This window comes from Oncorhynchus gorbuscha, linkage group LG21, assembly GCF_021184085.1.
Source record: "Oncorhynchus gorbuscha isolate QuinsamMale2020 ecotype Even-year linkage group LG21, OgorEven_v1.0, whole genome shotgun sequence".
NCBI classification, from domain to species: Eukaryota; Metazoa; Chordata; class Actinopteri; order Salmoniformes; family Salmonidae; genus Oncorhynchus; species Oncorhynchus gorbuscha.
The window spans coordinates 7,077,604-7,092,603 of NC_060193.1; the positions used below are offsets into that span (position 1 = coordinate 7,077,604).

Below are 15,000 nucleotides of genomic sequence, written 5' to 3' on the forward strand. Positions count from 1 at the left end.
ACATGGAGGGAGAGGAGTGGATTAGACATGGAGGGAGAGGAGAGAGGGGTGGATTAGACATGGAGGGAGAGATGAGTGGATTAGACATGGAGGGAGTGGAGAGAGATGGGTGGATTAGACATGGAGGGAGTGGAGAGAGGGTGGATTAGACATGGAGGGAGAGGAGAGAGGGGTGGATTAGACATGGAGGGAGAGGAGTGGATTAGACATGGAGGGAGAGGAGAGAGGGGTGGATTAGACATGGAGGGAGAGGAGTGGATTAGACATGGAGGGAGAGGAGAGAGGGGTGGATTAGACATGGAGGGAGAGGAGTGGATTAGACATGGAGGGAGAGAGGGGTGGATTAGACATGGAGGGAGAGGAGAGAGGGGTGGATTAGACATGGAGGGAGAGGAGAGAGGGTGGATTAGACATGGAGGGAGAGGAGAGAGGGTGGATTAGACATGGAGGGAGAGGAGAGAGGGTGGATTAGACATGGAGGGAGAGGAGAGAGGGTGGATTAGACATGGAGGGAGTGGAGAGAGGGTGGATTAGACATGGAGGGAGAGGAGAGAGGGGTGGATTAGACATGGAGGGAGAGGAGAGAGGGTGGATTAGACATGGAGGGAGAGGAGAGAGGGTGGATTAGACATGGAGGGAGTGGAGAGAGGGTGGATTAGACATGGAGGGAGTGGAGAGAGGGGTGGATTAGACATGGAGGGAGAGGAGAGAGGGGAAGGATTAGACATGGAGGGAGAGGGGGGAATTAGACATGGAGGGAGAGGAGAGAGGGTGGATTAGACATGGAGGGAGTGGAGAGAGGGTGGATTAGACATGGAGGGAGAGGAGAGAGGGGTGGATTAGACATGGAGGGAGAGGAGAGAGGGGAAGGATTAGACATGGAGGGAGAGGGGAAGGATTAGACATGGAGGGAGAGGGGAAGGATTAGACATGGAGGGAGAGGAGAGAGGGTGGATTAGACATGGAGGGAGTGGAGAGAGGGTGGATTAGACATGGAGGGAGTGGAGAGAGGGTGGATTAGACATGGAGGGAGAGGAGAGAGGGGTGGATTAGACATGGAGGGAGAGGAGAGAGGGGAAGGATTAGACATGGAGGGAGAGGGGAAGGATTAGACATGGAGGGAGAGGGGAAGGATTAGACATGGAGGGAGAGGGGAAGGATTAGACATGGAGGGAGAGGGGAAGGATTAGACATGGAGGGAGAGGAGAGAGGGGTGGATTAGACATGGAGGGAGTGGAGAGAGGGGTGGATTAGACATGGAGGGAGTGGAGAGAGGGTGGATTAGACATGGAGGGAGAGGAGAGAGGGTGGATTAGACATGGAGGGAGAGGAGAGAGGGGAAGGATTAGACATGGAGGGAGAGGAGAGGAGGGAGAGATGGTGGATTAGACATGGAGGGAGAGGAGAGAGGGAAGGATTAGACATGGAGGGAGAGGAGAGAGGGTGGATTAGACATGGAGGGAGAGGAGAGAGGGGAAGGATTAGACATGGAGGGAGAGATGGGGATTAGACATGGAGGGAGTGGCGAGAGGGGATTAGACATGGAGGGAGTGGCGAGAGGGGGGATTAGACATGGAGGGAGTGGCGAGAGGGGGGAATTAGACATGGAGGGGAGGGGGAATTAGACATGGAGGGAGAGGGGGGGATTAGACGCGGAGGGAGAGGGGGATTAGATATGGAGAGGAGAGATGGGGGAGATTAGACGCGGAGGGAGAGATGGGGGAGATTAGATGCGGAGGGAGAGATGGGGAGAGATTAGATGCGGAGGGAGAGATGGTTGAGATTAGATACGGAGGGAGAGATGGGTGATTAGATACGGAGGGAGAGATGGTTGATTAGATACGGAGGGAGAGATGGTTGATTAGATACGGAGGGAGAGATGGTTGATTAGATACGGAGGGAGAGATGGGTGATTAGATACGGAGGGAGAGATGGGTAGATTAGATACGGAGGGAGAGAGGGGGATTAGACATGGAGGGAGAGATGGGGATTAGACATGGAGGGAGAGATGGGGGATTAGACATGGAGGGAGAGGGGGATTAAACATGGAGGGAGAGATGGGGGATTAGACATGGAGGGAGAGGGGGGATTATACATGGAGGGAGTGGTGAGAGGGGGGATTAGACATGGAGGGAGAGATGGGGGATTAGACATGGAGGGAGAGATGGGGGATTAGACATGGAGGGAGAGATGGGGGATTAGATATGGAGGGAGAGGAGAGAGGGGTGGATTAGATGCGGAGGGAGAGGAGGGGGTGGATTAGATGCGGAGGGAGAGATGGGGAGGGAGAGATGGGGGAGGGAGAGGAGAGAGGGGTGGATTAGATGCGGAGGGAGAGATGGGGGATTAGATATGGAGGGAGAGATGGGGGATGGTGAGAGGGGGAGATTACACATGGAGGGAGAGATGGGGGATTAGATATGGAGGGAGAGATGGGGGATGGTGAGAGGGGGAGATTAGATACGGAGGGAGAGATGGTTGATTAGATACGGAGGGAGAGATGGAGGATGGTGAGAGGGGGAGATTAGACATGGAGGGAGAGATGGTTGATTAGATACGGAGGGAGAGATGGTTGATTAGATACGGAGGGAGAGGGGGAGATTAGACATGGAGGGAGAGATGGGGGATGGTGAGAGGGGAGAGATTAGACATGGAGGGAGAGATGGGGGATTAGATATGGAGGGAGAGATGGGGATTAGATATGGAGGGAGAGATGGGGGATGGTGAGAGGGGAGATTAGACATGGAGGGAGAGATGGTTGATTAGATACGGAGGGAGAGATGGTTGATTAGATACGGAGGGAGAGATGGTTGATTAGACATGGAGGGAGAGATGGGGGATTAGACATGGAGGGAGAGATGGGGGATTAGACATGGAGGGAGAGATGGGGGATTAGATATGGAGGGGGAGATGGGGGATGGTGAGAGGGGGAGATTAGATACGGAGGGAGAGATGGTTGATTAGATACGGAGGGAGAGATGGGTGATTAGATACGGAGGGAGAGATGGTGGATTAGATACAGAGGGAGAGATGGTTGATTAGACATGGAGGGAGAGATGGTTGATTAGATACGGAGGGAGAGATGGTTGATTAGATACGGAGGGAGAGATGGGAGATTAGATACGGAGGGAGAGATGGGAGATTAGACATGGAGGGAGAGATGGGGGATTAGATATGGAGGGGGATGATGGGGGATGGTGAGAGGGGGAGATTAGATACGGAGGGAGAGATGGGGGATGGTGAGAGATGGGGGATTAGACATGGAGGGAGGGGGGATGGTGAGAGGGGGAGATTAGATACGGAGGGAGAGAGGGGGATTAGACATGGAGGGAGAGAGGGGGATTAGACATGGAGGGAGAGGGGGATTAGATACAGAGGGAGAGATGGGGGATTAGATACAGAGGGAGAGATGGGGGATTAGACATGGAGGGAGAGGGGGGTGATTAGATACAGAGGGAGAGATGGGGGATTAGACATGGAGGGAGAGGGGGGGATGGTAAGAGAGGAGGTTATTTGACATACCTGGCACACGAACGACGCCTGAGCACCTGTCCCTGACTTCGTTACTGTGGAGACCGGGGCAGTAGTGGACGTCGTCAAGGCAACAGGTGTGGTGGTGATTTCGGGGACGGAAGGCTGGGGGCGTATTGGAATCTCACTTGGTAGCTCACCTGTAGTCACCTATAGAAGAGACAGAGGAAAAGACAGACAGGATAAAAAACGAGTTAAGAGATGATTGGGGGTTTTATATTCCCAGAACAACAACAAAAAAAGACTACATTCCCCATGATGCCTCAGTCACTCACCTTGATTTTGGAGCGGACGTAGGTGCTGCTCTGTGCCCTCCTTTTGACCTCTAACCCCCGAACCGGGCTTTGTGGTCGACCCAGCAACGTGCACGAGGGCAGCTCCGCTCTCGGGGCCATCCCGCTGTGCACGTCACGCAGGAGTGAATCCGTGCGTTTGGTGAACTCGTAGCGTGTCGTCGTGGAGAGGCAGAGAGCGGTCTCTGCTGGGCTGGCTTCAGTCTCCTCCAATAAGGGGAATGCAGACACTGGAACAAGAGAGGAGAAAAGATAGAATATATAACCTACAATATGGTCACACACACAGGGGGGTGTGTGTGTGTGTGTGTGTGTGTGTGTGTGTGTGTGTGTGTGTGTGTGTGTGTGTGTGTGTGTGTGTGTGTGTGTGTGTGTGTGTGTGTGTGTGTGTGTGTGTGTGTGTGTTTAAAGGCATTGTCTTGTGCCTCACACACACTATAGTTACCGTTGGACCAGTCTGACCAGCCAGTCCAGAGACACAGGTTCCTGCTGTAAGCTCCTCAAACACACACACCCCTTCCTGGGCAGTAGAGACACACACACACACACACCTCCAGGCAGTACACACACACACACACACACCTCCAGGCAGTACACACACACACACACACACCTCCAGGCAGTACAGACACCCCTCCAGGCAGTACACACACGCCTCCGCAGGCAGTACAGACACCCCTCCAGGCAGTACACACACGCCTCCGCAGGCAGTACACACACCCCTCCAGGCAGTACACACACCCCTCCAGGCAGTACACACACCCCTCCAGGCAGTAAGTGTAGAGACATATGTGTGTGTGTTGATTCTATAACAGGACAGGAGCCAATGGGATAACTCGCAAATCAAAGCATTTGCGTGATGTCCCGTTGTTTTGTGTGGGTCATAATCAGGGGTGTCAAGCTAAAACCCTGAGGGGCTTTTTGTTTTTAAAGAAAGTAAAATATGCATCACTGCTAAACTCTGGGTAAAAGATTTAAAGGAATGTGAGTCTTGACATGCCCCAATATATATATTTATGTAACAGTTTAATCTGAGGGAGCGGGTTCCACCTATTCCCAGTGTCATATTGGGACAGAATGAAGTTGGTTTTAATTTAACAGTTTAATTGCTCAACTGAAGTCATATTTATTTCACTTCAAACGATATAACACACACACACACACACGTTAGTGAATTGTTAACGAGCTGTTTGCTCACCCCTCCCTTCCCTCACTCCAGCGTCAAGCGCACCTCCAGGCAAACAATGACTATCCACATAACCAGATATTATAACACGGATATTTGAAACCTTGCTTCAGTCTCATCTTTGAAAAGCTCAGTCATGTTATCAAACAGTCTGAAACGAACCAGCCTGTTCTCATAGACTAGACCAGGGGTGGGTATCCCTGAAAAGCTAAGTCATGTTATCAACCAGCCTGTTCTCATAGACTAGACCAGGGGTGGGTATCCCTGAAAAGCTAAGTCATGTTATCAACCAGCCTGTTCTCATAGACTAGACCAGGGGTGGGTATCCCTGAAAAGCTAAGTCATGTTATCAACCAGCCTGTTCTCATAGACTAGACCAGGGGTGGGTATCCCTGAAAAGCTAAGTCATGTTATCAACCAGCCTGTTCTCATAGACTAGACCAGGGGTGGGTATCCCTGAAAAGCTAAGTCATGTTATCAACCAGCCTGTTCTCATAGACTAGACCAGGGGTGGGTATTCCTGAAAAGCTAAGTCATGTTATCAACCAGCCTGTTCTCCTAGACTAGACCAGGGGTGGGTATCCCTGAAAAGCTCAGTCATGTTATCAAACAGTCTGAAACTAACCAGCCTGTTCTCAGACTAGACCAGGGGTGGGTATCCCTTAAAAGCTCAGTCATGTTATCAACCAGTCTGTTCTCCTAGACTAGACCAGGGGTGGGTATCCCTGAAAAGCTCAGTCATGTTATCAACCAGCCTGTTCTCCTAGACTAGACCAGGGGTGGGTATCCCTGAAAAGCTCAGTCATGTTATCAAACTGTCTGAAACTAACCAGCCTGTTCTCAGACTAGACCAGGGGTGGGTATCCCTTAAAAGCTCAGTCATGTTATCAACCAGTCTGTTCTCCTAGACTAGACCAGGGGTGGGTATCCCTGAAAAGCTCAGTCATGTTATCAACCAGCCTGTTCTCCTAGACTAGACCAGGGGTGGGTATCCCTGAAAAGCTCAGTCATGTTATCAAACTGTCTGAAACGAACCAGCCTGTTCTCATAGACTAGACCAGGGGTGGGTATCCCTGTTTCTGGAGTGGGGTCGGTGCGTTGAATGTAGGCAGTCACTGAACAAATCAATTAGTTTAATTGGTCAGGTGTGGAACAAAAACCTGCACTACCTGCGGCCCTCCAGGAACAGGTGTGGAACAAAAACCTGCAGTACCTGCGGCCCTCCAGGAACAGGTGTGGAACAAAAACCTGCACTACCTGCGGCCCTCCAGGAACAGGTGTGGAACAAAAACCTGCACTACCTGCGTCCCTCCAGGAACAGGTGTGGAACAAAAACCTGCACTACCTGCGTCCCTCCAGAAACAGGTGTGGAACAAAAACCTGCACTACCTGCGTCCCTCCAGGAACAGGTGTGGAACAAAAACCTGCACTACCTGCGGCCCTCCAGGAACAGGTGTGGAACACCCCTGGACGAGACGTAATAAAGTCAACGTAAATCCTGGACACTCAAATGAGTATAATATTTAACGTCTGGTATGGCTACAGAAGACAAAAAGGCTACTTAAGGCAAAACTAAAGTAGGCTGGTATAGCCCAAAGGCTGTGTTTTCAAATCTCATCACGGACAACTTTTCTACTACTTACAACTTTTTAGTTAGTTTGCAACTATTTAGCATGTTAGCTAACCCTTCCTCTAACCCTAATCCTTTAATCTAAACTAACCCATAGCCCCTAACCTTAACCCCAAACTATAACTCCTAACCTAGCCAAAGTTAGCCACCTAGCCAAAGTTAGCCACCTAGGCAAAGTTAGCCACCTAGCCAAAGTTAGCCACCTAGCCAAAGTTAGCCACAACAAATTGGAATTTGTAACATATCATACATTTTGCAAATTTGTAACACAATGTACGCATTTCACATCAAATGGATGATAGACATCGACAATTTAATACATGCCATACAAAAAAAAATATCATACTAATTGGAGTGTCTCCAATTTAAGTGTACTATGTTACGTCTATCCGTGAGCACAGGCTGAACTAACGGTTTAATGAAAAGTGTCAACCACAGAGGAGGATGAAGCCAAAGACGAGGTGATATTCAAACACATCGACCTAGGTGCTATCTTAACCTCCCACGGAGAGAGAGAGAGACAACAGGAGAACAGTGGTTCGGTGTGTTTGCTAAGGGTGTGTGACTTGTGTGTTGGGAGACAAGGGTACTAGCCCTAGTCCGCTATTTCACCCAGCATTTACCTTCCTCCTAAACATTATCCAGACGGCGGGGTGAGGGGCGTCCAGCGCACTCAATGAAGAATGCTTCTTCCCAAATGTGCACAGGTACTGTTAAGCATCGTTTTTTCTCCCTCTCTTCTCAACATAGAAAAAAATATATCTCCTGTGCCATTTTATTTATTTATTAGTTGAAGCTACAAAAATAATAGACTAGCTACTAATCACATGCGTTTCAATGTCCAATTATCTTGCTGGTGAGAAATGTGTAAAGCTAACCTGATGCTCAACGCATAAATGTGATAAACGCCATGGAAGCATTGTTAGTTAGTTGGAGTGAAACACAGGGCAGGTAACTTCACACATCCGGGTAATAACGAGGTTATGGGATGCTGCTGATAGCGTTGTCACCATGACGACTCCTGGTGATTTTTGCTCATCAGGCAAATAACCTAAACGTGCGCATCTTTGGAGTTTGAAATAGTATTGGTTTTCAATCGTTTTCATTAAAAACATATTAAAAACTTGGACAATTTGTTGATAAAAATCAAATAAACACACATCAGCAACAACAACAAAAATAGATCTTACAAAGCCTACCCCATAACCATACTGAGAGGTTTGCTTTGTTTCTTACTTAAAGCGTTTTTAATGTATTAGTTCAGGAAGTGAAATCTCCTGCTGGGTGCTAATCTAACGATCGTTTTCAGTACCAGAGACTTTTACAGGATCTAAAAGGTAATGATTAAAAGTTAGCTGTGGTGTGGTGGGGGGAGGAGGTCTTAGGTGAACGTGTTCACATTTGAGTCATATAGTAGGCGCTCGACTTACAGGAGCCATTTGGGGGTTTTGGTGCCTTGCTCGAAGGGCACGTCGATAGACTTTTCATCCAGTCGTCTCGAACCAGCAACCTTTCAGTTACTGCACCAACGCTATTAACCGCAAGGCTTCCTGCCCGCTATCGGTTATCTGATACCACAGCCCATAACACATAACAAAAAGCCCACCGGTACTGTGACGCAAGAGAGACATATCTAGTCTAGTTAAAATAAGAAGGAGGTGAAACGTCCCTCCGTGTAAAACACCGGTCACGTTTAAGTATTAGGCTACTGTGTGGATTATGGCTAAATATATATATATACATATATATTAGTCTGAATGTCAAGCAGTTAAAGGCATATCTGTTCTACACAGTAGGGCTTACATCTAAAATCTATTGCAAACCAATATGCTATTTTTTCATGAAGCGCCGCGGTATAGACTGTCTATAAGGCCAACCAATGCAGTCTATAAGGCCAACCAATGCAGTCTATAAGGCCAACCAATGCAGTCTATAAGGCCAACCAATGCAGTCTATACCGCGGCGCTTCGTGAAACAAGTGGGTCTTGGTTTACAAAAGATATGACAGGCCGTATGGGTGAGGTAGATTGGGGCAGTGCTGCAACCGGTTATAACCCCCCCCCCCCTCTCTCTCTCCTACAAGGAAACTACTCGGGTCTGGAAATCGGACAGTGGGAGTTGTAACGGGTGTCCTGGTTATGTTGTGGCTCACATGGGAACAATGCCACACGCACTATAGTTGGGCCTGGCCCGCTCCAATGCAGTGTCTTTACTTCTAGACCAAGAACACTTTCAATAAAACCCACAGACATGGTATTGGAAGTCCTATGATCTATCCTGGAATATGTCCTGCAACGACAGTGTAAAAATTATGCCAAAACGTTCCACCCCGATACTGTTGTAATGTAGCCTACATACACTTTTGGATTCTGGTTGAGTTTTTGTTAAACCGTTATTAGTTAAAGCCTAACAATTTATCAATCGTGTCATCGAACACTGATTTCCCGTTATTCGGTGCCGCTGTATGCTGCTGCTCGTGTTCCACCGAAACAAAATGGTTTATTAACGGAACACAACCCTCACCTGGGATATAGACGTACCCGCGCTCGTGGTCTGGCAGCTCGCTCCAGTTCCGCTTACCGGGAGAGTATCTCGCCTTCTTTACGAGGAAGGCTCGCGGCATGGTCGGTTTTTACGGTTAATCTGTCGCCTTCGTCTAATCAATAAAGTCTAGGTAAACTCGTGAGAAAAAAAACTTCCCTCTGGAAAAAATAAATAAACCGTGGGGATTGTTCCCCTCTCTCCTTCTTCGCGTACTCCTCCCCCTTCTCCACCTTAACAACAAACTTTGTAGCTCTGTAGTTTCTGTCTTCTACCTATCCCGTTTTCTTTCTCCTTTTCTCCGTTGTTTTTCTCCAAGCCCACACACACTCCACGATAACAGCCCCGGTAGCGTCTCTGCAGGTGTTCTGTTCAGGTGCGCAGGTACCTTCAGGCGACGTTCTATCCTCGGAGTTTGTCAGGTAGACCGCTGATAAGTCTTCCGATTCACAGCCACCCAACACAACACAACACAAGACGGTGAATTCAGAGGTAACACAGGTAGGCTAGTCATTTCTTTCCTTTATTCAGGAAGCACAGGTAGCAGCGCGCATGCGCCTCAGAAATAACGGTGACAAACTAGATCTGGGCCAGGCTAGTAGTACCTGTTCGACCGGCTTCTTCTTTTTTTTACACACTCCCTCTCGCTTTCTCCATTCCTCTTCGAGGTGGGAACGAGAAGAAGGGTAAGACAATATATTAGAAAGGGGAGGGGTAATGTTAGTGTATGGCAGAGAATGACAGCGGAGTACGTATAGAGGATAAATAAATAGTTGATGACTGGGAAAGGGGCTTCGCCACAGTGGCGCACGAGGAACAGGTATGGGAGGCGCTATTCACATGTATTTTATTCCCGTGTGTTTGTGTTTGTTTTGGTGAGGGGTGGGGGAGTGCATTCGGAAGGTATTCAGACCCCTTGACTTTTTTCACATTTTGTTAAGTTACAGCCTTATTGTTTACATAAGTATTCAGACCCTTTACTCAGTACTTTGCTGAAGCACCTTTGGCAGTGATTACAGACTAAAGTCTTCCTGGGTATGACGCTACAAGCTTGGCACACCTGTATTTTGGGGAGTTTCTCCCATTCTTCTCTGCAGATCCTCTCAAGCTCTGTCAAGCACAGCTATTTTTGATTGGGTTCGAGTCCGGGCTCTGACTGGGCCACTCCGAGACATTCAGAGACATCCCACAGCATGATGCTGTCACCACCATTCTTCACTGTAGGGATGGTGCCAGGTTTCCTCCAGACGTGACGCTTGGCCAGACAGGTGTGCATAATCACTTCACAGATTACCTCAACTAGCCCGTACCCCTGTACCGTAATACCCTGTATATAACCCCCCACACTGACTCTGTACCCGTACCCCCCCACACTGACTCTGTACCCGTACCCCCCCACACTGACTCTGTATATAACCTCCACACTTGTCAGTAAAGCATTTCACAGTAAAGTCTACACTGTTGGTTAAGGGCTTGTCAGTAAAGCATTTCACGGTAAAGTCTACACTTGTTGTATTCGGCACATGTGACAAAGTTTGATTTGATTTGAAATAGTTCAATTTCTCCTGGTCAGAGTCCTTTAGGTACCTTTTGACAAACTCCAAGTGGGCCGTCATGTGCCTTTTACTGAGAAGTGGCTTCCGTCTGGCCACTCTACCATAAAGGCCATATTGGTGGAGTGCAGCAGAGAGGGTTGTCCTTCTGGAAGGTTCTCCCATCTCCACAGAGGAACTCTGGAGCTCTGTCAGAGTGACCATCGGGTTCTTGGTCACCTCACTGACCAAGGCCCTTCTCCCCTGATTGCCCAGTTTGGCCGGGGGGCCAGCTCTAGGAAGAGTCTTGGTGGTTCCAAACTTCTTCCATTTAAGAATGATGGAGGCCACTGTGTTCTTGGTGGTTCCAAACGTCTTCCATTTAAGAATGATGGAGGCCACTGTGTTCTTGGGGACCTTCAATGCTGCTACTTGTTTTTGTATCCTTCCCCAGATCTGTGCCTCAACACAATCCTGTCTCGGAGCTCTAAGGACAATTCCTTCAACCTCATGGATTGGTTTTTGCTCTGACATGCACTGTCAACTGTGTGATAGACAGCTGTGTGCCTTATCAAATCATGCCCAATCAGTTGAATTTACCACAGGTTGACTCCAATCAAGTTGTGGAAACATCTCAAGGATGATTAATCAATGGAAACAGGATGCAGCTGAGCTCAATTTCGAGTCTCATAGCAAAGGGTCTGAATAGTTATGTAAATACATTTTTTCAGTTTTTTATTTTCATAAATTTGCAAACATTTCAAAAAACTGTTTTCACTTTGTCATTATGGGGTATTGTGATGTCATTATGGGGTATTGTGATGTCATTATGGGGTATTGTGATGTCATTATGGGGTATTGTGATGTCATTATGGGGTATTGTGATGTCATTATGGGGTATTGTATGTAGATTGATGAGGAACAAACACTAATTTAATACATTTTTGAATAAGGCTGTAATGTTTTTTTTTGTTTGTTTAAAGTCAAGGGGTCTGAATACTTTCTGAATGGACTCATGTTGTTCTTCCTTGAACAGGAAGTGGTTGTGCTTCCTTGAACAGGAAGTGGTTGTGCTTCCTTGAACAGGAAGTGGTTGTGCTTCCTTGAACAGGAAGTGGCACGGCGGTCCAGCGTGGGCAAATTTTGTCATTAAACTTTGTCATCAAAGTCGGGCATTCTCTGGATATATGCTGCTTTCAAACCCATACCTTTTTTGATGACGTCAGTGATCTTCAGGTCGTAGCTTCTAGAAAGAGACCCGACTTCCGGATTTACAATTCCCAGTTGGATGAAAGTTCAAAACATATTTTCCCAGTCGTAACTCGTTTTCCCCGAGTTCCCCGTTGTCTTGAACTCACTAAAATCTGATTTTGCAGTTCCAAGTTAACAGTTGTTTTGAGCGCGGCACAAATAACGCGTCATTGACAGCATGGCCAACGTTGAATGTTTATCATTTTAAACTAGGAAAAGAGACCCTTAATCTTAGACTTGGGACCACACAGCCACTCCACTGAATAGCAGGCTAATGATTGCTTTGCATTGCTTGCAGTTAGCCACTGATTCCTTCCAAACCACTCAATGTTGAATTTGTGATTTCCAATTTGTTGTGTAATGTTTATGTCCAATGGCCGATGAGCACTGATAAGTTTTACCTATAATTACACTCCCTCCATCTGTACCTGTTACTCTCCTCCTCCTCCCCTCTCTCTCTCCATCTGTACCCGTTACTCTCCTCCTCCTCTCTCTCTCTCCATCTGTACCTGTTACTCTCCTCCTCCTCTCTCTCTCCCTCCATCTGTACCTGTTACTCTCCGCATCCTCTCTCTCTCCATCTGTACCTGTTACTCTCCTCCTCCTCTCTCTCTCTCCATCTGTACCTGTTACTCTCCTCCTCCTCTCTCTCTCTCTCCATCTGTACCTGTTACTCTCCTCCTCCTCTCTCTCTCCCTCCATCTGTACCTGTTACTCTCCTCCTCCTCTCTCTCTCCCTCCATCTGTACCTGTTACTCTCCTCATCCTCTCTCTCCATCTGTACCTGTTACTCTCCTCCTCCTCTCTCCCTCTCTCCATCTGTACCTGTTACTCGCCTCCTCCTCTCTCTCCCTCTATCTGTACCTGTTACTCTCCTCCTCATCTCTCTCCCTCCATCTGTACATGTTACTCTCCCCCTCCTCCTCCCTCTTCTTCCATCTGTACCTGTTACTCTCCTCCTCCTCTCTCTCCCTCCGTCTGTACCTGTTACTCTCCTCCTCCTCTCTCTCCCTCCATCTGTACATGTTACTCTCCCCCTCCTCCTCCCTCTCCTTCTATCTGTACCTGTTACTCTCCTCCTCCTCTCTCTCCCTCCGTCTGTACCTGTTACTCTCCTCCTCCACTCTCCCTCCATCTGTACCTGTTACTCTCCTCCTCATCTCTCTACCCCATCTGTACCTGTTACTCTCCTCCTCTCTCTCTCCATCTGTACCTGTTACTCTCCTCCTCCTCTCTCTCTCCATCTGTACCTGTTACTCTCCTCCTCCTCTCTCTCTCCATCTGTATCTGTTACTCTCCTCCTCCTCTCTCTCTCCATCTGTACCTGTTACTCTCCTCCTCCTCTCTCTCTCCATCTGTATCTGTTACTCTCCTCCTCCTCTCTCTCTCCATCTGTACCTGTACCTGTTACGCTCCTCCTCTCTCTCTCCATCTGTACCTGTTACCCTCCTCCTCCTCTCTCTCTCTCCTTCCATCTGCACCTGTTACTCTCCTCCTCCTCTCTCTCTCCATCTGTACCTGTACCTGTTACGCTCCTCCTCTCTCTCTCCATCTGTACCTGTTACTCTCCTCCTCTCTCTCTCCATCTGTATCTGTTACTCTCCTCCTCCTCTCTCTCTCCATCTGTACCTGTACCTGTTACGCTCCTCCTCTCTCTCTCCATCTGTACCCGTTACCCTCCTCCTCCTCTCTCTCTCTCCTTCCATCTGCACCTGTTACTCTCCTCCTCCTCTCTCTCTCCATCTGTACCTGTACCTGTTACGCTCCTCCTCTCTCCCTCCATCTGTACATGTTACTCTCCCCCTCCTCCTCCCTCTCCTTCTATCTGTACCTGTTACTCTCCTCCTCCTCTCTCTCCCTCCGTCTGTACCTGTTACTCTCCTCCTCCACTCTCCCTCCATCTGTACCTGTTACTCTCCTCCTCATCTCTCTACCCCATCTGTACCTGTTACTCTCCTCCTCTCTCTCTCCATCTGTACCTGTTACTCTCCTCCTCCTCTCTCTCTCCATCTGTACCTGTTACTCTCCTCCTCCTCTCTCTCTCCATCTGTATCTGTTACTCTCCTCCTCCTCTCTCTCTCCATCTGTACCTGTTACTCTCCTCCTCCTCTCTCTCTCCATCTGTATCTGTTACTCTCCTCCTCCTCTCTCTCTCCATCTGTACCTGTACCTGTTACGCTCCTCCTCTCTCTCTCCATCTGTACCTGTTACCCTCCTCCTCCTCTCTCTCTCTCCTTCCATCTGCACCTGTTACTCTACTCCTCCTCTCTCTCCCTCTGTCTGTACTTGTTCTACAAACTGTTCTACATACAAGAGAGAGAGGAGATGGACCCACTGGTTGCCCTCTAGGTTGCAGAGAGCTGGTAGTCCCATCCACCAAACTACCAGGTGTTAAACAGGGAAGGGACTCAGGGGGTATGCTAATTTGGTATAGAGCAGACCTAACTCACTCCATTAAATGAATCAAAACAGGAACATTTTACATTTGGCTAGAAATTAATAAGGAAATGATCTCAACCGAGATAAATGTCCTCCTGTGTGCTACCTATATCCCCCCACTAGAATCCCCATACTTCAATGAAGACAGCTTCTCCATCCTGGAGGGGAAATCAATCATTTCCAGGCCCAGGGACATGTACTAGTCTGTGGCAACCTAAATGCCAGAACCGGGCAAGAACCTGATACCCTCAGCACACAGGAGGACAAACACCTGCCTGGAGGTGACAGCATTCCCTCCCACATATGCCCCCCTAGGCACAACTATGACAACATAACCAACCAAATGGGTCACAACTCCTGCAGCTGTGTCGCACGCTGGGTATGTACATAGTCAATGGTATGCTTGACTATGTACATACCCACTGACACCCCTATCAGACCACAGCAAAATCACAGTCACCCTGAACAGAGAAATACTCAATCATCAGGAGGCATCAAACCCAAAGGAACTGAGTAACATTAAGAAATGCTACAGATGGAAGGAATGCAGTTAGGAAACCTACCAAAAAACGGAGAAATTGAGAAACCTGTCAAACC

The 15,000-nt window shown here is 48.4% G+C and overlaps 1 protein-coding gene across 1 annotated transcript in view; it reads right to left on the reverse strand.

Moving 5' to 3' along the window:
• LOC124008856 overlaps nt 1-9,689 on the reverse strand; it is a 21,269-nt gene extending 11,580 nt beyond the window's left edge. Inside the window, exons 1-3 of the mRNA XM_046320437.1 lie at nt 9,164-9,689; nt 3,807-4,054; nt 3,523-3,681 (exon numbers count right to left, since the gene is read on the reverse strand). Of these exons, the coding sequence (XP_046176393.1) occupies nt 3,523-3,681; nt 3,807-4,054; nt 9,164-9,263 (507 nt within the window). The 5' untranslated portion in view covers nt 9,264-9,689. The remainder of the gene's footprint in view (nt 1-3,522; nt 3,682-3,806; nt 4,055-9,163) is intronic.
• Between the last annotated feature and the right edge of the window lie 5,311 nt (nt 9,690-15,000).